The sequence below is a fragment of the Lepus europaeus genome, chromosome 4 (genome assembly GCF_033115175.1).
Source record: "Lepus europaeus isolate LE1 chromosome 4, mLepTim1.pri, whole genome shotgun sequence".
NCBI lineage: Eukaryota > Metazoa > Chordata > Mammalia > Lagomorpha > Leporidae > Lepus > Lepus europaeus.
The window spans coordinates 7,371,674-7,395,244 of NC_084830.1; the positions used below are offsets into that span (position 1 = coordinate 7,371,674).

A 23,571-nucleotide genomic window follows, 5' to 3' on the forward strand; every position below is an offset into this window, starting at 1 on the left:
AGTTATCACTTGGACATATAACCTCGATAGATCTGCCTGCCTTGCTTCCCTTCCACTTGAGAATTGCTCATGAATGCCCTGATCACTAGTACTCTATGCCACAAAACAGTCTTCTGACCAAGGAAACTCCTTAATAACAAACAGTAAGTAGGTAAACGGGTGCCTGTCCTTGGGTTTCACTGCTCACATCATGAAGTCTACTACCATATGGCCTTAAAATTAAGACTGGATTAAGATAGCAGCAAAGGTGGAATAATTCCATACAAGATACACACTTCTAATCAACTGACTTATATATGCTTCCATTTTCTTCTGCAATATTAAATGAATAAAGGAATCAAGTGCCATCATTGGAAGCAGTAATACACAGTCAGAAGTAAACATAACCTGACTATGCATCAGAATTATTTCAAGCATCTACCAAAAATTTATTTTGTGGTTCTATCCAAAATAAGTTCAGGTGTAAAAATCTATTTTTAAGTATTATCCCATATGAGACTGATACATGCTATATTTCCACAGCTGTAATGAAAAACACATGGGTGTTAGTGGCAGAGAATCATGGTTTTCTTAACTGTGTACCAAACAATAAAATAATTTCCCTGAATAACCCAGATAATATACTCAATTCTCTGACTCTGTTTTTCTCACATGTAAAATCCATCATTTTTCCAAAGAAGACATAGAATAATATATGCAAAATATCTCACAGTTCTTGTCTCACAGTGGAATTCAATAAACAAATGGTGGCTTTTATTATAAAACTATAATATAGATGGAATTTTCTTTGTAAAGAGGCCTGGCCTGCTTTTGACTTAACTCTCTCAACTGTAACTAATGTTGTTCAACATTTCATGAAAACTGAGTAACAGTGTGGATTTACTTCTCATTAATAAATCTTTTAACAATGAGATAACAAGTGAGAATAGAGAATAACTTGACACACATGACCTGTGAATATTTATTTCAGGATTAGCATATTTGAGAAAATGATCAATAACTCAGTAATTATTAGCTTGTTTAAAAATGAGACAACCAATGTGAATATATCTAAGAAAAGCACTAAGAAAAGAAATTATTAAAACACTTATAATCAATTTTAATTTGGTTAAAGGCATAAAGTATTAAAAGTCAAAAACTAGAAATAAAACGCATTTATTAAAAACTCAATTATTTGAAAACTGGATAGAGAACATGACTTGAAAGAACTAATTTAAAATGCAAACTGTGATGGTGCAAATACTCGTGACTTTTATTTCCCCTCATGATGATTTTAATATCACCAGACTTCCTAAATGCTGATGCATTACTACTAGAATCAAAAATATAAGCATTACTGTTATTTGTAAATGTAATTGGTACAGATTAAGACTATATATTCTGAAATTAGAATGACTCAATTTTCTAAACAGAATTACAAATATATCCTTACATATATTTTCATGTAATTGCATCTTAGGGGCTAGTTAGCTTATATGCTATGGATTAATAAATAGATATCCTAAATGTACATAAAACAAAAAGTAGCCATGTCTTTAAGGAATATTACCTTTGTTTTGTCTCTCATGGAACCTTTTCCAAGGATGGACATTTTTGTCAAGGTTTCTTCTTGCAAACGTTTCAGAGAATTGCCACGTGGACCCAAAAGTTTCCCCACAAAGTTGAACTAGGAAAAACAAATGAACCAACCAAATTTGTAACATTCAAATCTGAAAGTTATCAATCATGAACAACTGGAAACACTACAGCATGCTACACACCATTAATGACAAATATTTAAATTTCTGCTACATTTATAACACAGATATTTTCTACAAGCCACAAGAAGTGGAGCTAAAAGTTGTATTTTGTTTTTTTAAACAACAGACTTTCTACCAATCAATTCAACAATGTCTGTATTTAAAAATTGTGAATGGAGTTAATTTCCCAGAATTCCTAGGTTGTGATGCTGACAGTTTCAATACACATTAAGGAAGGACTGTGACCAATGTTAGGAGTAGAATACAGGTGAGAAAGAAAGTTAACATGTATACTGTGATATGTACAGACTGATTATTATGGAATACCCAGGTTCTCCTACTTGGTTAGCACTTTCACTTGCTTCTTCAACCAATGAATGGACTAGCCTACATGAGTTTCTAAGCAACCAGTGACTGACAGAGCTTAACAACAAAATCCATTTTTCCTTTCCCAAATAAATAGTTATGGGAATGTGGGCAATTTATGTAACACACATGCCTAGCTTCCTTATTTATCAAGCAAGATTAAGGCCTCTAAGGTTAGACTGCCACTGGAAAACTGGCTTTTGCATTTACCAGCTGAGAAATCGTAGGCAAGTTTCCTAAACCCACTCTATCTCAGTTTCCTCATTTGTGAAAATGCAACGACAACAGTGACTACTTTCATAGATCTGTTCTGAGATGGGTCAACAAAAATAAATCGTTTAGAACAATGATGCATAATAAATGATATGTTATTATTAGGAATTTCATATTTTTAAAAACCTTACTGTAATTAAGGTAAACTATGAAGATTTCTGGCTCCCAAAGAGAAAAATCAGCCCTGTCTACCAGAAAGAAGCTGCTCTCTTTGGCAAGACTTTTGATAACAAACTCATAGAGTTGCTACTTCTTCCATAATCAATGCCACTACTGTGATCTTCCTGTTTTTAGGAGAGAATTTTACCTCAATTTATCTAACTATGACAATTCAAGTAATTTTTCTGAAATAAATAGCACTTTAAAATACCTTAATGATATTCTTCCCTTGCCCACTCTTAATTTTATTTTTCTTCAATAAAAACTAAAATATACTTTAAAAAAAGATTTTATGTATTTATTTGAAAGTCATAGTTAAAAGAGAAAGAGAGAAAGGGAGACCTTCCATCTGCTGAACCACTCACCAGGTGGCTACATGGCCAGAACTGTGCCAGGCCAAAGCCAGGAGCCAGGAGCTTCATCAGGATCTCCCACATGGGTGGCAGGGGCCCAAGCACCCTGGCTATCTTGTGCCACTTTTCCCAGACCAAGAGCAGGGAGCTGGATCAGCAGAACAGCCAGGACATGAACTGGTGCCTCTCTGGGATGAGAGCATTGCAGGCAGTGGCTTTACCTGCTGCGCCACAAAGTCAGCCCCTCAAATATACATTTTTAATCTCTACATGCAATGATTTGTTGTTTTAAATTCAACTTCAGTGGGGGCCACTATTATGGTACAGCAGGTAAAGTCACTGCCTACAATACTGGCATCCCATATGGGCACCGGTTTGAGTCCTGGCTGCTCCACTTCCAATCCAGCTCTCTGCTAATGGCCTGGGAAAAGCAGGGGAAGATGGCACAAGTACTTGGTCCCCTGGCTTTGTTCGGCCTGGCTCATCTCCAGCTATTGTGAGCATCTGGGGAGTGAGCCAGAGGATGGATGATCTATCTCCCGCCTCTGTAAGTCTTTGAAATAAATAAATAAATCTGGCTACGGCCATACCACCCTGAATGTATCTGATCTTGTCTGAAATAAATAAGTAAGTCTTTCCAAAAAATTCAACTTTAGGTAAAAAATTTAGTATTAAAGGTATAGCTAATGGAATTTAAAAGGTTAAATTCTACTGTAGGGTATAAAAAAATGTGTCCTGACCCACCCAATCCCTAATGTTATTTTTGCTTCGCACTTTCTCTATGTGAATAACATCTAGTATTCTAATAATTTCACATGTAACTTTCAGCCAAGGCTCTCTTTTCAGTTCTACTCCATAAACCTACCCTCATAGTATTAGTATCTATAATTTCTGGATTTTTTTCAAGATTTCCCAATACTAATGATCACATTTATGTTTGAATCTCTCTTGCCTTCTAGGCTCAGAGCTTTGCTTTCTCTATTCCTGAGCCATTACCATCTATCCACTTATTCTACAACAACTGAAATTTTACTAACACCATTTGCCTATTACAGGCTCATCCTCACATTCATTTCACATTCACTTGCATTCATTTTAATGGGCTTCAAAGATGGAGTAAAAGTATCTGTAGTCCAATAACCACATTTACATAATATATTAAACATTCAAATATTTCTCAGTTGGTAAAAATTAAGAGTCTTTAGAAGTTATCTAATCCAAACGCTTAATTTTATACTAAAGAAACAGAAGCCACAGAATGATGCAATTTAATACTCTTTGTTCTTCTAAACTCCATTCCACTATATACTATGTATTAGTTACAGCTCCCTAGTTAAATTAACACTCATGAGTCTCATTCTTCCTATGTTATAGGGATACTTCCTATGTGGATGTGCATGTGGAAATGCATGAATTATTTTCATTTAATTTTAAAGGCAGAGATAGAGATAGACGGAGACAGAGACAGAGACAGAGATAATCTTCTATATGTTGGTTCACTCCCTAAATGCTCAAGACAACCAGGACTAAGCTAGGTAAAAGTCAGGAACTACAAACGCCACTCCACGTGAGGAGCAGGGTCAAGCACCTGAGTCATCCTGCTGTCTCCCAGGCTGCACAATAGGGAAGCTGGAATCAGAAGTAGAGCCAGGACTTGAATTCAAGCACTCCCATTAGGAATGTGGAAGTCCCCCCAAATGGCATCTTCACGACCCTACCAAATGCCTGTCCCTGTTATATGAACTGAATCAGAAAATATGTAAGAAAAAAAAAATCATCCATCAGAACAGCCATCCATCAGAAGAGTTCGTACATCTATGCCAAATTAGTAAGCAATAAGTTGGTTAATTTAATTGCTGTGGACATATATAATTTTATGTGAACAATACCCGCCTTTTACTGCAACTGACAAAGCTACAACCACAAACCTACCAAGGAAGTTACCACACTGAACAGACACGACCACGCCCAGGTCACCCAGGTTGGTCAGACCTTTGACTCAAAGTCATAAGAATTTGAAGTTTAGATCTAATTGTATAGACACAGAATGCCCTCAGAGCTGAGACAACATGCTTGTTGCTTGGTCAGGTTCTCAAAACGCAGATTGCATCACCTCCCTAGGGGTATTTGGAAATAGTTAACAAGTTTGTTTGGTTGTCACAATGAAGAGGGTCACTACTGGGATTTAGTGGGCAAAGGCCTAGTTTGTCACCCATCAGAAGTAGATGTACCCTTCACAGGGAAGAAGTATCCTGTGTAAAATGTCAATTGTGATCCTGTTAAGAAACACTGCTAGAGAGGACAGCCACAGATCTGGGTCACTTGTACTTCTTGGGCTTCCAACCCTTGCTATTGTGCTTCTCTTCAGTCTGTAAGTTCAATTCCTCTATGGATTCCACAATATAGGCGAATTTAGTGAAGACAAAAAAAGTTCCTAAAGCAAGCCCCAGTCAGTACTACCAACATAAAAAGACCTCGGTAATAGATGGTCTAAGAAGATATGATGAATGCAATTAAAAAAAAAAAAAAAGCAGCACAGTTCTCTTGCTTGCCATTAGTCCTACAGCTCCTCCTGAGGTTCCACTTGACACACACTTCTGAAGAAGCATCTCTGTGGCAAGCTCCTCTTCCCAGCACTATGATCACAGCTGTTCTTTAGCTCTTCCCGGCCTCAAGTTCACCATATTTACTATAGTATGTCTTGTAAGAAGTATTAGATTTCATAATTATTATGAAGTTTGAAACATAAGATAAAGTGCTAAGCACTGTGACAATACTGAATTTTATCTGAGCCCTAGGCTCCTGAAAAACCAGTGATGATTAAAAAATCTACCTGTCCTTCTGTGTTTCTGGAAATAGCCTCCTACAAGGCCAGGCACAGATTCTCCAAATCCCCATGCTTTGCCTCATCAAAGATTAGATAAAATGTTTATCTCCAGTATTAATCAGATATATCTTCATACCCTGACTTGAGTAAACCTCAGTTCAGCTTCTATCCCTACCCTAGGTTATTGAAGTCTGAAGCCCCCAAAAGAGCCAGCAGTGCTCAGGGTATCAGATTTTCTATCACCATCCCATCCTGGAACCACTCGTCCTCTCCCTTTCCCACATTTGTTTCTAACAAGAGAAAAGCCCTTTTCTGCTTGACCTCCAAGGTGTCATTTACAGCTCTCATGGTGAACACAGTCTTCCCATTGTGATAATTCCCCTCCCCTTGGAGTAACGTTCACGTCCATGCTCTTACAATGATCCTTTCAAAGAAAGCCACTTGTTAATTTAAGTCCAGGTTATACTTTCACTGGCTACACGTATATCTGCAAGACAGATAATATGAACTTAATATATTTAATATTAATTTTTATAAATAATTTCATTTACCCAAGTAAATTCACTGATCTTTCATTAAATATACATGAATTAATAATTTCATTTGTTCATTTCCATGGAAGATGTAAATGTTATCATTTCTAAGGCCAAAAACTTTTCTCTGGATGCCGATTACTCTGTTATGAACACCAAGTTTTACAATTATAAACAGGAAAAATCTGAAGTGATCATAAACATGGCAAACCAACACAGAGTAGGTATACTTGAGTTTTACTGCATAATGTGTAAACTCTAATAATTATATTCCTCATCGCAAAGATCAAGTGCCTTTCTGAACTAGCTTTAATTGATCTAAACTATATTTGTGACATGGCACTGTTCCTTTGGGAACAATTATAGCTAAGCTGTCAGTTCATAAACAACTAAACCTCAAGAACATGGCAAGGTCTCCATTAAAAGGTTTCCTTTAATTGAGTGCTCACCAAAAACATGATTAGTCTAACAGAATAATGTTTTACTGATACCTAGCCATAGCTTCAAAAGCATTTTTTCTGGAGTCCCCTGGTCTAGCAAGCACTGGTAATCAACGTGCAGAGACTGGAGCTTGCAGACTGACCACTACTACAGGAGAGCAGAGGTGGGGCTTCAGGTGTTCACTGCCTCATTTCCACCACCTGTGCAGCAGGTGGCCCTTAATTAATACCAAAGAATTCATGAACTATGTCTTAACAATTTTAACTTGTGTCTTCAAATATCCAAGGCATGGACACTGTTCCTCAATCCTAGGCCACCTTCTTCTCTCACAAACACCACTGTGGTGTTCAGTGTCCTTTCTAAGTGTCCACTTCTACCTCCTTCAATTATAGAGAGGTATTTTCAAAACACCAAGTTGACCATACTCCACCTCTAATTCAAATGCAATTGTTCAACTATTAGGATCTAAATCCAAAGTCCCTGCCATTGTGATGAAAGGCCCACACTGGGTAAGCCCTTGCCGACCTCTCTAGGCCTCACCCATTTCTGCTTTTAATTTGAGGCATTCTGGATTTCTTTCAGTTCCTTAAAACTACCAAGCTCCAAGAACTGCCCACTCACCTCAGACGTAGAAAAGTGAAGAGAATGTTATCCTCTCTTTAAAATCATAAATACAAACAAACAAAAGCTGGACAGATACAAATTAATTTAACCCAACCCCACATCTGGAGAGAGGTACCTGCAGGGAGAGAGGAAACTCAAGCATTTGCTTATCGAGAGTGGACTAGCATCAGATTATGAAGCTCCAGAAGCCCCAGATTAGGAGGTCTGGAAATCTAAAGAATTTTTTTCAGAGTTGCTCTCCAACTCTCAGATGATTGCAGGGCAGGGCGGGGCAGGGCAGGATAAGGATAGCATAAGGAAGGGCAGGGCAGGGAGAATAGGGAAACCACTTCCAAGAGGAACAGAAGAAGAGAAGAAAGCAGCCACTCCTGAAATCTGCCCAGGCCCATCAATCCTACATACCCCCCTAAACATAATCCTTAATCTACAGGAAGAAAGGCAACAAAACTGGGTTTTCTTAATATTGACAAATTCAACAAAACATGTATGTAGATCAGTGCCCAGGTTATTACTACTCCAACACTGGTGACTGGCAAACATGTTCTGGGTGCTTAGCAGTAAACAAAAAAATGGCAAGGACCCAGTACTTATTGAGCTTTACATTATAGTATGGGAGACAAATAAGTAAAACAAATATGCAGAAGATAATGTCTGTTAATTTGACAGAAACAGAAATCAACTACCACTGAATGGGTGAACCTGCAGCTAAGCTGGCCTCTCTGCAAATGCTCACAAATGAGCTGTGTCCTACGTACGCAAGAACCTGGGAACACAGGATTTCCTGAAATGTGAACAGCAAGTGAAAAAGCTTTCTAGCACTAGGAGCTTCTGAGGAACAAGACGGCCTGCTTGGATAATGACAGAGTCACTCAAAGACAAAGCCTAGGTAAGAGTATAAAAGAGAGAGATACACCCAGTTGAGACTCACCAGTCTTCTTCAAGAGTTTGGATTTTAAATCTAGATGCAATCTATGTGGTTTCACTCTTTCTTTGTATTTTGGCATAGCTAAAGTTATCCATATGAATATGAATTAACTCCTTAATAATAGCAAAAATTTACACTGAAAGATAAAGAGCACAATCAAGTACATGAAGTCAATACCCTTTCTTGCAACTCATTCACAGTTTATATATATATATATATATATATATATACACACATATATATGTATATTAGCCTTTTATTTAGTGAGAAAGATGCATAGGAGAGTGAGAGATTTATCTAAGAGAGAGAGGGGCAAATCTGGGTTCATAGCAAGTACCAGGAACCAGCCACAGGGAGGAGCATCTAGGCTAAGAAGCCTAGGGTGGGTGGCCCGAAGGCCACACAACATGAAGGCTCAGGGCTACAGCAAGCCCCCTCTTAGAGGCCAGGGAAAAGAGAGAGCAAGTACGCCATGTCCCAGGCTTTTAACCCACTTCCAAAGGGGAGTGGTTAATTAACCTGATTGGCTGGTGGGCACCCAGGTGTGGCTAGGGAAGGGCATGAGATCACACAGGGGTGTGGTGAAGGTATCAGGTAGTGCGTGAAGTCACACAGGGGCATGGTGAAGGCATGGTCTTCCAGCTCACAAACCTAATCGATTTTAACCTGTATGCCTGCCTACTTTACTCCCCCCTCAGAGACTCCATCCCCTTAATCCTAAAGGAAGTTTATAGGCATCGAATCATCTCTTCTGTAACTGCTTCCTGCTTATGAGGGACATAGTGCAGGCCCTGCCTATCCAGGGTCTGGAAGTCTCTGCCTATCCTATCTAACAAATTTGTCATTCACAATTCTAACAGGCCCCACAGACTTCTCTCTTGACATTCTGAATCCACACCTACTCCCTCTTCATTCTGCATTTCTCTTGTGACACTTACCAAACCAGGAGACCAGGTGAAACTTTTATTTCCTGGTTTTGCCCTGGCCCTGCTCTGACCTTTGCTGCCTTTGGGCAGTGAACCAGTGGATGGAAGAACTCTCTCTCTCCACCCCCATTCCTTCTCTAACTTTGCCTTTAAAATAAATAAATCATTTTTTTAAAAGATTTATTTATTTATTTTGAAAGTCAGAGTTACACAGAGGCAAAGAGAGAGAGAGAGTCTTCCATCCGATGGTTCACTCCCCAACTGGCCGTAATGGCCAGAGCTGAGCCGATCCAAAGCCAGGAGCAAGGAGCTTCTTTCGGGTCTCCCACACGGGTGCAGGAGCCCAACGACTTGGGCCATCTTTTACTGCTTTCCCAGGCCATAGCAGAGAGCTGGATTGGAAGTGGAGCAGCTGGGTCTCGAACCAACACCCATATGGAATGCCGGCGCTTCAGGCCAGGACTTTAACCTGCTGTGCCACAGCACCAGCCCCAAAATAAATAAATCTTTAGAAATTAGAAAAAAACTACAAAATCTCACCTTTTATGAAGTGATCCAAAATATATTTTATAATAGATTATTTTACAATGCAGTTAAACTTTCTGATCCAACAAAAATATAAATATACAGTAGCTTTCTGCTCTAGGGACAACATCATTCAATTAAATATTTTTGAAACTTTTTTCAGGACATTAAACAATATACACTCTAATGAAACAGTGAATTCCTAAACAACAGATAGAAACCCAAAATTTTCCTCCCAGCCCTTAGTAGTGACAAAATTAGAAATGGACGAGGTCCATTTTAATATTTTCTCGGTTTTATACTACTGCATAACGAAACACTGCACAACTGACCAGCCTTTTTCATGCTTGAGAGAGAATGGGATATCATCAGTGATTTCTTGATGCTATAACAAAATATTTCAGACTGGGTAATGTACAAAGGAAAGCAGCTTATTTAGCTCAGTGTTCTGGAATTTTGAAGGCCAAGGCAGGCAGTTGCTTCTGGCAAGGTCCTCCTACTGAATCATAATAGGGTGGAAAAGCAAGCCAGCAGATAAAGCATGAGGGGCAGCCTCGCTTTACAACAACCTACTCTCAGTAACTACCAAGGTTCCACCTGCAAACTCATTTGCCCCTGTATTAACCCACTCTCTTGAGAAAAGCATCAATTCCTCCTAAGGACCAAATTACCTCTCCAAAGATCCTCCTTCCCAATAAAGCCAGAATGGCAATCAAATTTCAACATGAGTCTCAGAGGGGGCCAAACCATAGCAAAGGGAAACACACAGAAAAGCCTGTCTGTTTCATGTTGCTACAAGCAAATCAACCTGGGCTAGAGTATCCATTTCCAACATCACTCTTCTCACAGCTCCTAATTCAGTCATGGCTGTTGGCTGAGGAACTCAGTTCTCTTAAATTTTGCTGATTCTCCTGCACCTGTATATCTTGGGCTTCTACTTACAATGATCACCTTAGGGTGACAGGGTTTTTATGTGGTCTCTAGTTCTAAGATGAAAAAAACAGAAGCAGTCTGTCAGCCCTCTGGAAATGGCATTGTGTCAGGGCTGCCGCATGGTATCAGGTCAAGGAGGACTTAAGGAAAGGACACTATAGCAAGCATGAATGCAAAGAGGTTCAGCACCACAGATAGTAATTGATAAAACAGTCATTTATCAGAAAGTTAAATTTTAGTAGCCCCAAACATCACAGTTTATCTGAGGGCTGGCTGGCTACCTGCAGCCTTCTTTGCCCTGTGTGGGAGTCAGGTGGGGCAGGCTGGTGACCTCTCAGAGGACAGATGCTCATCATTGTACCTCACTGACTGTCTAGAACAGCACCCAACATCTAATAGGCAAGCAATGTTTCATGCATACAAAAGAGAATGATGAATGTCAACCAAAATTAATGCTTAAAATATATCAATCATTACCCAAGATGTTAATTAAAATAAAGCCTAAGACACATCATAGAAGCACATGGATAAAAGTAGGTTTCTGGTAGATGGTCCTAAGCTGGCCGGTAATGTCTTATAATTAAGCATACTACAAAATGTAAGCATTTATTAAAACTCCTTAAAAAGATAACTCAGGATGATAATAAAATAATCAAGTGCTGTGATAGCACAGAAAATGAGAAATGAGAGGATATAAAGAATTTGTTAAGAATGCCTGGATAAGTGCAGTGACTCCTGTTGCTGACCTAACAATTTGACACTCTTGTTTATGGCGTTAGTAATCTCCCTAGGCTCTAGTCATGAGTTCCCAAGGCTATGGAAGCCTTTTGAGTTCGCCAACTCTGATCTTATTTAGACAAGGTCATAGTCAAAGTGGAAGTTCACTCCTCCCTTCAGAGAAAGGTACCTCCTTCTTTGATTGCCTGTTCTGTCCACTGGGATACTGGGATCTCACTCAAAGAGATCCTTTATTTAGGTCCTCTTTTGTTTTCCCAGAGTGTCTTGGCTTTCCATGCCTAAAATTCTCTCATAGGCTCTTGAGCCAGATCCGGATGCCTTAAGGGCTGATTCTGAGGCCAGAATGCTGTTTAGGACATCTGCCATTCTATGAGTCTGCTGTGTATCCTGCTTCCCATGTTGGATAGTTCTTTCCCTTTTTTATTCTATCAGTTAGTATTAGCAGACACTAGTCTTGTTTGTGTAATCCCTTTGACTCTTAGACCTATTAGTATGATCAACTGTGAACTGAAATTGATCACTTGGACTAGTGAGATGGCATTGGTACATGCCACCTTGATGGGATTGAATTGGAATCTCATGGCACATTTCTAACCCTACCATTTGGGGCAAGTCCGACTGAACATGTCCCAAAATGTACATCTCCTCCCTCTCTTATTCCTACTCTTATATTTAACAGAGATCACTTTTCAGTTAAAATTTAAACACCTAAGAATAATTGTGTGTTAATTACAGAGTTCAACCAATAGTATTAAGTAGCACAAAAAAAAAATACTAAAAGGGATAAAGTATTAAGTTGTACATCAACAGTCAGGACAAGGGCTGATCAAGTCACTGTTTCTCATAGTTTCCTTTTCACTTCAATAGGTTTCTTTTTGGTGCTCAGTTAGTTGTCACCGATCAGGGAGAACGTATGATATTTGTCTCTTTGGGACTGGCTTATTTCACTCAGCATGATGTGTTCCAGATTCCTCAATTGTGTTGCAAATGACCGGATTTCTTTTTTTTTTTTTTTAACTGCTGTATATTATTCTATAGAGTACATGTCCCATAATTTATCCAGTCTACTGTTGATGGGCATTTGGGTTGATCCCAGATCTTAGCTATTGTGAATTGAGTTGCAATAAACATTAGGGTGTAGACAGCTTTTTGTTTGCCAACTTAATTTTCTTCGGGTAAATTCCAAGGAGTGAGATGGCTTGGTTGTATGGTAGGGTTATATTCAGGTTTCTGAGGAATCTTCAGACTGACTTCCACAGTGGGTTTACTAGTTTGCATTCCCACCAACAGTGGGTTAGTGTCCCTTTTACCCCACATCATGTAGGATCTGTGTCCTTAATGTGTTGTTCAATGTGAATTAATGCTATAACAAGTATTCCAACAGTATTTTACACTTTATGTTCTGTGTGGGGGTAAGCTGTTGAAATCTTTATGTAATATATACTAAATTGATCTTCTGTACAGAAAGATAATTGAAAACGAATCTTGATGTGAATGGAATGGGAGAGGGAGTGGGAGTTGGGAGGGTTGCAGGTGGGAGGGAAGGTATGGGGAGGGGAATCCATTGTAACCCATAAACTGTACTTTGGAAATTTATATTTACTAAATAAAAGTTAAAAAATAAAATAAAATAAAATAATGCCTGGATAAAGTATGAGGTACAAATCTCTAGCTTTATGAAACTGTGAGAAAGGAAAGAAGCCAAACAGAAGTAGTGGGTCCATCACTGCATTCCATGGTGATAATAAATTAAATGTTCTCTCTGGGTTAGTATCTCAAATGTTCTAAGGCCTTAACTTAGGCAACAAGAATTCTCCCCACCTACTGGTCCTTGTACTTCTTAATGTCTGTGTGTATATAAACATATTTATTATCTATCTAAAAAAGGCTATACCTGTTCTATCACTGGTTAGTATCTCACTATTTATTTAGGGTAACAGACTCATCATTAGTATACTAGATGTAGAGTTCCAGTTAAGACTAATCTATTCCTGTCATATCCATAATTTAATATGTACTTCCTTCTCTAGAAGAATAAACTCTCCATCTTTCCTTTAAATTCGGTGGTGTCCCACTATTATTAACTTAATCCTTATCCACTATTACTCATAAAATGTATGTTTCCTCTGTTAGATTTTAAGTTCCTTTAGAATAAGAAGGACCCACATTTGGTTTATCATTTTTCCAACAATATGGTTCATCAATAAATACTTGCGGAACTAAAGCTTACTTTTCCCCAAGTCAAATGCTACCATTCAACATAGATTTTATTGAGTCTCTCGCCACAGAGATTGTCACAACATATTAAGGCTACAGGAAAATTACTATCATTTAGATTTATTAATTTCCTGACAACAAATCAGTAAATATTACTGGTGTTTCAGATTATTTGATGCTGCTTCATCATGTATATTTTTAATACAGTATTTATTTCTAAATGGTAAACAGCTCAACTTATTTAGACATTTTCAATTTATTCTAATAATAATTATATAACTAACTTTTCCAGGACAGTATGAGTAAAATAAAAAGCACATACACAGGAGCACCCATGCATACACATATACAAGTAACATACAATCTAAAATAATCAACATTACATTTTATCTCCAATTGCTCAAAGCTGGATACCCAGTTGAGATGGATAGTAAAACAAAAAAAAAGGTCATGAATCACATATATAAATGAGTTTGAAATTATAAATCTAGAAAACCTCAGACTGCAACAGTTTAGCTAAAATGTGAACAATTAACTGGAAGATTTAATGCCAAAAGCAAAAACAAGATATGGATAAAAGGCCATTAAAATAGACTGGATGAGGGATGGTAATATTCTCAATTTAGATACAATGATGGAATGCAGGGAGAAAAAGATAACTAATTTGGAAGTAAATGAACAGCATCTGAAGGATGGAAGAGGAAGAAGTTAATGAGGGAGAAGCAAGTAGGCAAAAACAATGTCCCCGTTTCTGGCAGTGGCAAATACACTGTGCTGTCATTTACTGAAATAAGGAACACAGCAAAAACCCCAGGTGAGTTAAGAGGAGAAGGTATGAATTTTAGTTATTCACACATCAAATCAAAGATGTTTGTCGGAACCCCAGTAGAAGTGTCTGGCTGGGATTTGGTATGACACTCAGAAAAAACAGTGACACATTTAGTATCAGTAAAGGAAGAGCTGCACACAGAAAAGTCAGATGATCGACTGCTAAACCTGACTTCATTCCACTTTCTAACAAAGCTTACGGTGTGTGTTCCTGGTTTCATATAATTAATGCTACAGTTCCTTGCTTTGATAAAGGTTCACAGTTCAATTCATGGTATGAGTTTTTGCCATTTTCCTCAAATAAAAACTGAGTCCTAGAAGACAGTTAACAGATTTCTGTTGCTATAATACCAAAACCAGTAATTCATAAAGAATATACAAGTTTTGGAGGCTGGGAAATCCTTCCCAAGAGCATGGCATTAGCATGTGGTGAGCACCTGTTGCTGCATCATTATTTGCCAGAGGGCATCACAAGGCAAGAAGAAGCAAGAGTGCTAGCTGGAGTCTGGCTTCCTCTTCTTACAAGGAAACTAATGCTTTGCATCATGAAGACCTCACTTTCATGACCTCAGCTAATCTTAACTACCTCCAAATATTGTTAACATACGAATTTGGGGATTCCGTTTCTAACATATGAAACTTCAGGGAGCATGCAAAGGACTAAATTCTGTTCATATTTCTTGTCTCCAATACTAGTGTAGTCATCCAACTTTCAGTTGATTCAATTTGGTGATCCATGGGGAACCCAGAACCAAAATCAATGTATACAAATATTCAAGATACATAATCCAGTAACATATTGCTAAAGCACTAAAAACAGTTTTATCTTTTGGCTCAGCAACACACTGAAATCTATTCTCTAACAAGTTCCCAACAAGTAAGCAAAGACATGATATAGTTATACATAACAATATTCATAATGAACTATAATTATAGTGCTTAATGATCAAAGTATATCTACTGGGCCATTTTTTGTCTTTTGACTATAATAGATTCTTTAGGGTACTTTAAGAAGTCTATATAAGACCAAATTTTAAAATTAGTCAGCTGAGAAAAATCATAGCAAAACAAAATGAGAAACATGAATGCATTCTTCCATGAACCCTTTAATATATGCCTGGTTGTTTGTAGATTCCACATAGTAAATCTAAGTTCAAGTGCTACTTTCTGGCTCAATAATTAAGCACTTTATTTCAAATGTTATCACAACAGTAAATTCCAACTTAACTAACTTTCCCAGTCTCATGACACATGGTCTGTGTGTCACAGGATCCAAATAGCTCAGAGACCTCAGAGAACAGAACCAAGGCAGCATCTGAAAATGTATTCTTCCTATAACTACTTAAGCTTCCCTCAAATTTCTACATGAGAAATGAGATTGGCATGCTGCACACGTTAGCCCAGAGTTAAGGCCTTCAACACAAAGTATCTGGGTTCAATTTCTGGATCTGGCTCCAGCTCCTAGAGAATATGTATTATGACAAAACTATGCATGGACTTCTGTGGTGGAATGAGGTGAAAAGGTCATATCAAGATGGCTGCTGAGGTGAAAAGTTCATGCCAAGATGGCTGCTCCTCTCAGAAACCAAGCCAATGCAACATTGTTGAGAAATCAACGGCAACAGACTTGAAGTTTTCCTGCATGAAAATAACCTTTTAATTCTAGTTTTCTACTAATGAACTAACATTCTTGTAGAGGTCTTCTCAGGCAAGATGCTTTATCCCAATGTAGTCTTGAAACTCCATCAACTCCACTCCATTTAGACACCACTGCATAACAGTGGTTAGAGTTTATTCACAAGAAAGCTATGCAGCACAATTTCCATAGCTTAAACACTTAAAAAAATTGGCCGGCGCCATGGCTCAACAGGCTAACCCTCCACCTGTGGCTCTGGCACCCCGGGTTCTAGTCCCGGTTGGGCACTGGATTCTGTCCCGGTTGCCCCTCTCCCAGTCCAGCTCTCTGCTGTGGCTCTGGAGTGCAGTGGAGGATGGCCCAAGTCCTTGGGTCTTGCCAACAGCGCGCCGGCCGCAGCAGCCATTGGAGGGTGAAACAATAGAAAAGGAAGACCTTTCTCCCTGTCTCCCTCTCTCACTGTCCACTCTGCCTGTCAAAAAAAAAAAATTATGATCCATTGTTTACTTTTGAGTTCACACAGAACAAAGTTCAGATGCATAACTAAAGAGAGGAAATAGCCTTTAAGGGTTTGCATATTAAACAACACAATATATTATGGTGAGTGCTGAAAATAATTCTCTAAGAGAAAAAAAAAGTTCAACTAAGGGATATCATTTTATTAGATGGAGTCTCACAAACAGTACCATCTCGCCACAGAAGTCAAAAGTGTTCAGTCAACATCAATTCCTCACCAAGTTGTACTCTACTCATGGCTATTCTAAAGGGGCAAGTCCTGTCCAATTCTTCCAGCTCAGTCTATTAACTGACACAGCAGGAAAGCTTTTCCTTACACCTGATGGCTGTGCAGTATTATCTTTTATACAAGGCTGTCTTGAGACTTGCAAGCTACATTATCCTAAACAGAAACATCCTTTCCTGGTACTCTGAAACTGGCTGATTTCTAAGCAACCTACTTTAGACATTCTGAGGACCTGAAATAGCTACTACTCTGTTAGATACAAAGAACTTTTCAATCTAACATTTAAAAACAATATGAAATATTATTTCACACATTTTCTTTATATTTACTTCATACACAACTCAAATACACAAAAGTATTAATTTCAGGAAAGACAGAGCATTCCTGTTCATCTACCTATCGAATATTCAGCATATTAAACATAATGGATCAATCCATAAAGATTTCCATAAGCTACAGTTTGTTAAGTAATGAGTCTGTCTATGTAGCATTTATAATATAATTTTCTGTTTACAAACAGTGTATATGCCTAGTTCTGCAGGTAATGCTAAGTAAGCTCATAAGAGACTGATCACCTATAGATATCAAATACAAACTAAAATCTGAACAAAATATAAAACACAACTATTAGAAATCCTTGAGAATGATAAAAAAACATGCAGATTCTAAGAGAGTCAAGAATTAAAAAAAAAAAAAGGAAACAGCTTAGGGTGAATTTACTAATTTTAGGCCTGTCAGCCTGAGTGGCAGTTTGAAGAAACTACATGATGAAATGTGAGAGAAACACTAAGACAGACAGAATGAGAGTTGGAAACCCTTACATTTTGTGCAAAAAAAGTTGCCAAACCCTCTAGCCCATTCCTGGTACAAGTCAAAAATCAAATGCATGAAGAAACCCTGCAAGATATAGGTACCGGCAAAGACTTCTTGGAAAAGACCCCAGGAGCACAGGCAGTCAAAGCCAAAATTAACATTTGGGATTGCATCAAACTGAGAAGTTTCTGTACTGCAAAAGAAACAGTCAGGAAAGTCAAGAGGCAACCGAAGAATGGGAAAAAATATTTGCAAACTATGCAACAGATAAAGGGTTGATAACCAGAATCTACAAAGAAATCAATAAACTCCACAACAACAAAACAAACAACCCACTTAAGAGATGGGCCAAGGACCTCTAAATAGACATTTTTCCAAAGAGGAAATCCAAATGGCCAACAGACACATGAAAAAATGTTCAAGATCACTAGCAATCAGGGAAATGCAAATCAAAACCACAATGAGGTTTCACCTCACCCGGGTTAGAATGGCTCACATTCAGAAATCTACCAACAATAGATGCTGGAGAGGATGTGGGAAGAAAGGGACACTAACCCACTGTTGGTGGGAATGCAAACTAGTTAAGCCACTATGGAAGTCAGTCTGGAGATTCCTCAGAAACCTGAATATAACCCTACCATACAACCCAGCCAACCCACTCCTTGGAATTTACCAAAAGGAAATTAATTTGGCAAATAAAAAAGCCACCTGCACCTTAATGTTTATTGCAGCTCAATTCACAATAGCTAAGACCTGGAACCAACCCAAATGCCCATCAACAGTAGACTGGATAAAGAAATTATGGGACATGTACTATATGGAATAATATACAGCAGTCAAAAACAATGAAATCCGGTCATATGCAACAAGATGGAGGAATCTGGAAAACATCAAGCTGAGTGAAATAAGCCAGTCCCAAAGGGACAAATATCATATGTTTTCCCTGATTGGTGACAACTATCTGAGCACCAAAGGGGAAACCTGTTAAGTGAAATGGATACTATGAGAAACAGTGAGTTGATCAGCTCTTGTCCTGACTGTTGATGTACAATGTAATACTTCATCAATTTTAATAATTTTTGTTCTAGTACTGGTGGTTGAACTCACACAATTATTCTTAGGTGTTTAAATTTTAACTGAAAAGTGATCCCTGCTAAATATAAGAGTGGGAAAAAGAGAGGGAGGAGATGTACAATTTGGGACATACTCAATCGGACTTGCTCCAAATGGTGGAGTTAGAAACGTGCCAGGGGGTTCCAATACAATCCCATCAAGGTGGCATGTACCAATGCCATCTCACTAGTCCAAGTGATCAATTTCAGTACACAATTGATCACTCTGATAGGTCTAAGAGTCAAAGGGATCACACAAAGAAAACTAGTGTCTGCTAATACTAACTGATAGAATCAAAAAGGGAGAGAACGATCCAACATGGGAAGCGGGATACACAGCAGACTCATAGAATGGCAGATGTCCTAAACAGCACTCTGGCCTCAGAATCAGCCCTTAAGGCATTCGTATCTGGCTCAAGAGCCCATGAGAGTATTGTAGGCATGGAAAGCCAAGACACTCTGGAAAAAAAAAAAAAAAAAAAAAGACCTAAATGAAAGATCTCTGTGAGTGAGATCCCAGCGGAAAGAACAGGGCCATCAAAGAAGGAGGTACCTTTCTCTGCAGGGAGGAGAGAACTTCCACTTTGACTATGACCCTGTCTTAATAAGATTGATGTCGGCAAACCCTAAAGGCTTCCATAGCCTTGGCAACTCATGACTAGAGCCTAGGGAGATTACTGATGCACAGAGAATAAGTAGGGATAATTTTAACAAAAGGTATACAAGAGCTTTACCCTCAAAAGTACAAAACATTGGTGACAGAAATTAGAGGAGATTTAACCAACTAGAGAGAAATACCATATGCAGTTAATAGCAGACTCAGTTATTTCAAATCCTCCCAATGTAATTGCAGTCATAATCCTAGCAGATTCTTTTGTGGAAGAACTCCATTACTTAACTTCATGTCTTACAAAATATTCTACAGTAACGTAGGCAAGGTGGTATTGGCATAGGAAGCCATAAAAAAATGGCATCTTTCCAGTTTCAAAAGTTACACTAATACATTGAGGGAACTTACGTTTAGAAGGTAGGATGAATTTATAATTCATTGGTTAAAAACTCTGCAGCCAGGATGTAAGACAATGAAGCTAATTAATTTCAAACAATAGTAATCACTTGACATATGTGAAATCTCCTGAAAAGTACTAATATGTGAGCAAGAAATGGTCACTAAAATGTTACTGTATTTATAACTACAGTACTTGTGGCACGTCTGTATCTGAGGAAACTAGGAAACCCAGCATTTTACACAAGCAGACAGTTATTAAATAACATAACTTCCAGATCTTGATTTTCTCAAAATCTCAAAGTAGTCTTAGAAACTCTTCTTTACTCCACTGAGAATATGGATGTCATCTATCTTTTAAATATTGTTAATAATTTTCTCTGCTTAAAAGCATGGGAAAATAGAAGAGAAAAACAATGAGTTTCATATAATAGATAAGAATTTTAAACATATATGAAATAAAATAACCCAAATTGAAAAGGAAAAATAAATAAATATAATCAAAAACAAAACAAAACAAAAAGCAATAGAACAGAATAGAAAGTTCAGAAACATACCCACCATTTATATGGTCAGCTGTTTTTCCCCAAAGATGCCAAAACAAGCAGTAGGAAAAAAACCTTTCAACAAATAGTGCAGGAAAAACTGGATACTCATATGGGAGTGGGAGGGGTAAACTTGACCCCCTACTTCACACCATAAACAAAAATGAATTTGAGATATACCACAATCTTAAAAATAAAAGCTTTTTAAAATGATAAAACTTTTAGAGAAAACATAGGAAAATATAACATATAAATGACTCCAATATTTCCTTGGGATTGGTCAATATTTTTAGTTCACGGATGATAATAACCATAAAAGAAACATCTGATACATTAGAAATTATAAAATTTACAACTTCTACTTTTCACAGGATTCCTTACAGAAACAACAGGCAAATAGTAGGCAGGCCAAATCTTCACAAAACATACATGTAACAAATGACTTGATTCTAGGATATATAAAAAGATCTAACAACCTAATGGTAAAAGACACACAATCCATTTAGAAACAGGCAAAAGATCTGAACTTCACAACAGACAAGATATTTGAATACCCAATAAGTATAAGACAAAGTACACAAAATCATTAATCATTAGGGAAATAAAAATAAGCATAAGAAATTACCAACATACAATTCAAATAACTAAAACAAAACAGACATGACCAAATACTTATGAATATATGATAACAACCACAACTTGGACACAGTGTTTGCAGAAAAATTACAAGGCAATTACATTGGGAAAAAAAAAAAAAAGTATGGCAACTCCTGTAAAACTAAATACCAAGCAATATCAATACTAGTAATTTACTCAAAAGAAATGAAAATATATAACCACAAAATGCCTTGTACAAAAATATCCCCGGCAATTTAATTTTCAATAACTGAAAATTGCTGAGGCAAATAGATCAATTGAATTGTGATATAGTCTGGTAATGGACTATTATTCAATAATGAAAAGAAATGATCTGATACATACAACAGTATGCATGGATCACATATACAGATGATTGAAAAAAGACTTAAATACAATTGAAATTGATATTTTTCAACATTTTATGTGCAAAGCACTGTGCTAAGTATTTAACATGCATAATCTGTCATTTTAACCATCCAATTTTGTATCATAAATGAAGAAACTGAGGTAGAAAGAAGTCAGGCCCCAAGTCACTCTGCCAGTATAATCATTAGTATGTTTTTTAGGGTTCTATAACTTATACTAAAGTCAAAGAAAAGAAAAAGAATCACTAAATAAATTTTAATTAACTTTAAAAGTGCAGTGTGGAGAGGGGACAAGAGAGTAGACAACTCTTACAATATCAAACAAAACATAAACTAAACCTCTGTTCCCTTGAGGATTAAAGTCAACACACTTGCAGCTTAGACCTCACTGCCTTACCTTAGGGAACTGTTTTACAGGAATTAACACTTTCTGTCCCAGCTTCATGTTCTTATTAATCACCACATCGATGTACTTTTCTTCATCCTTGCCTTCTCCTTTTTGAAACTTTTCTATTTCTGTGGAGGCAAAAAGATAACCATGAGTGGATGACTCGGAACTGTAAAGTCTGGAACATCTGGTTAGCTCTGTGTGGCAGGAAATCAAACACAGACACACAGATTACTAAATCGCTATGCATTTTTAAATGACACATTTTCTGTTTTACCGGTGATTCATCGGAAATGGGAAAAAGATACATGTATCATGATTCTACAAAGTCAAACCTCAGCTGTGTATGCTTAGAGAGGGGAGTACTGGACTAGATAACAAACACAAATGCAAAAAAGAGTTCCCCAGGGGGCAGAGGTTGTGGAATGCATGTTAAGCCACCAAGTGCTATGCCAACATCCCATACTGGAGTGTCCTGCTGATTCAAGTCCTGGGTGCTCCACTCCAATTAAGCTTCTTGTAATGCCCTGGGAAGGCAGCAGAAGATAGCCAAAGTGTGTGGACACCTGTCACACACGTGGAAGACTATGACAAAGTTACTGGCTTCAGTCTAGCACAGGCCTGGCTGTTGAGGACATCTGGGGAATGAACCAGTGGGTGGACGATATTTATGTATACATCTGTCTCTCTCTCTGTTGCTCTGCCTTTCAAATATAATTAAATGAAAGAGAGAGAGAGAGAGAGAGAAAAGGAAAAAGGGAAGGGGGAGGGAGGGAAAAAAGGAAAGAAAGGAAAGGAAAGGAAAGGAAAGGAAAGGAAAGGAAAGGAAAGGAAAGGAAAGGAAAGGAAAGGAAAGGAAAGGAAAGGAAGAAAGAAAGAGAGAAGGAAAGAGAGAAAGAAAGAAGGAAAGAAAGAAGGAAGCAAAGAAAGAAGGAAAGAAAGAAAGAAAAAGAAAGAAAGAGGAGGGGAGGGGAGGGGAGGGGAAGGGGGAGGAGAGGGGAGGAGAGGGAGAGAGAGAGAGAAGAGAAAGAGAAAGAGAAAGAGAAAGAGAAAGAGAAAGAGAAAGAGGGAAAGGGAAGAGGAGGGGAGGGAAGGAGAGGAGAAGGGAGGGAAAGCAGGAAGGAAGGAAGGAAGGAAGGAGGGGGAAGGGAGGGAAGGAGGGAGGCAGGGAGGGAGAGAAATTAAGTGTAAGTAAGTTAGTTCATTCTTTGAAGCCTTCTGGACTCCCAGAGAAAGACTGATTAAACAATGAAAAAAAGGCAGCAACCACTGACATCCCTTTTTATCAATCTTAGCTTTCTAAGGCTCATACAAGCAAAAAGTGACTCTAATAGAGCATTAAAAGCCTAGACTACCTTCCATCAGCCTACTTTCCCAGGAAAATTGTGCCACCTTGCACATGACCCATATCAACGACACACCAATGTCTTTGCTTTGTCTGTGAATTGTCTTGGTCTTCAATGGGATAGCAGGAATGGGACAATCAATCACTCCCAACTTGATATTCAACAAAGCACAAATAGCACAACTCTACAACTACTCAAAAGAAAAAATAACAAATGTGTTAGCTCTCATACCAAAACTTACATTCCTATGAGGCAAAATCTCTTATTCAACAAACATCTACTACTAAGTACCCATGCATTATGTGCAAGCTCCAAATCCTCAAAATATTAGCATTAGGCCTCATTCATCTTATGTCCTACGGCATAGGTGTTTGAATGAATGTTGAGTAAATGAGTATACGGACTGTTATCTCAAACATCAAGTACAAAATACCTATGTTCCAAGAAGAATAATTACCAGCATGCACAAAGGGCTAAAGATGGCATCAGCTGTACAAATGAATGCATATATTTTGCTTGTACAGCTAGGAATATTTAAGAATCTATTATGTGCCATCCCTGCACCACGCACT

At 37.9% G+C, this 23,571-nt stretch overlaps 1 protein-coding gene across 2 annotated transcripts in view; it reads right to left on the bottom strand.

The window, feature by feature from the left end:
* Positions 1 to 23,571, bottom strand: part of KHDRBS3 (KH RNA binding domain containing, signal transduction associated 3) — a 224,540-nt gene that overhangs the window by 109,578 nt on the left and 91,391 nt on the right. For both annotated transcript variants that reach the window (XR_009865776.1, XM_062189443.1), the window contains exons 2-3: positions 21,663 to 21,781; positions 1,550 to 1,666 (exon numbers count right to left, since the gene is read on the bottom strand). Coding sequence is in view for 1 of the 2 variants with exons in the window: in XM_062189443.1 (XP_062045427.1) it covers positions 1,550 to 1,666; positions 21,663 to 21,781 (236 nt within the window). In the remaining variant the exon portion in view is untranslated. The remainder of the gene's footprint in view (positions 1 to 1,549; positions 1,667 to 21,662; positions 21,782 to 23,571) is intronic.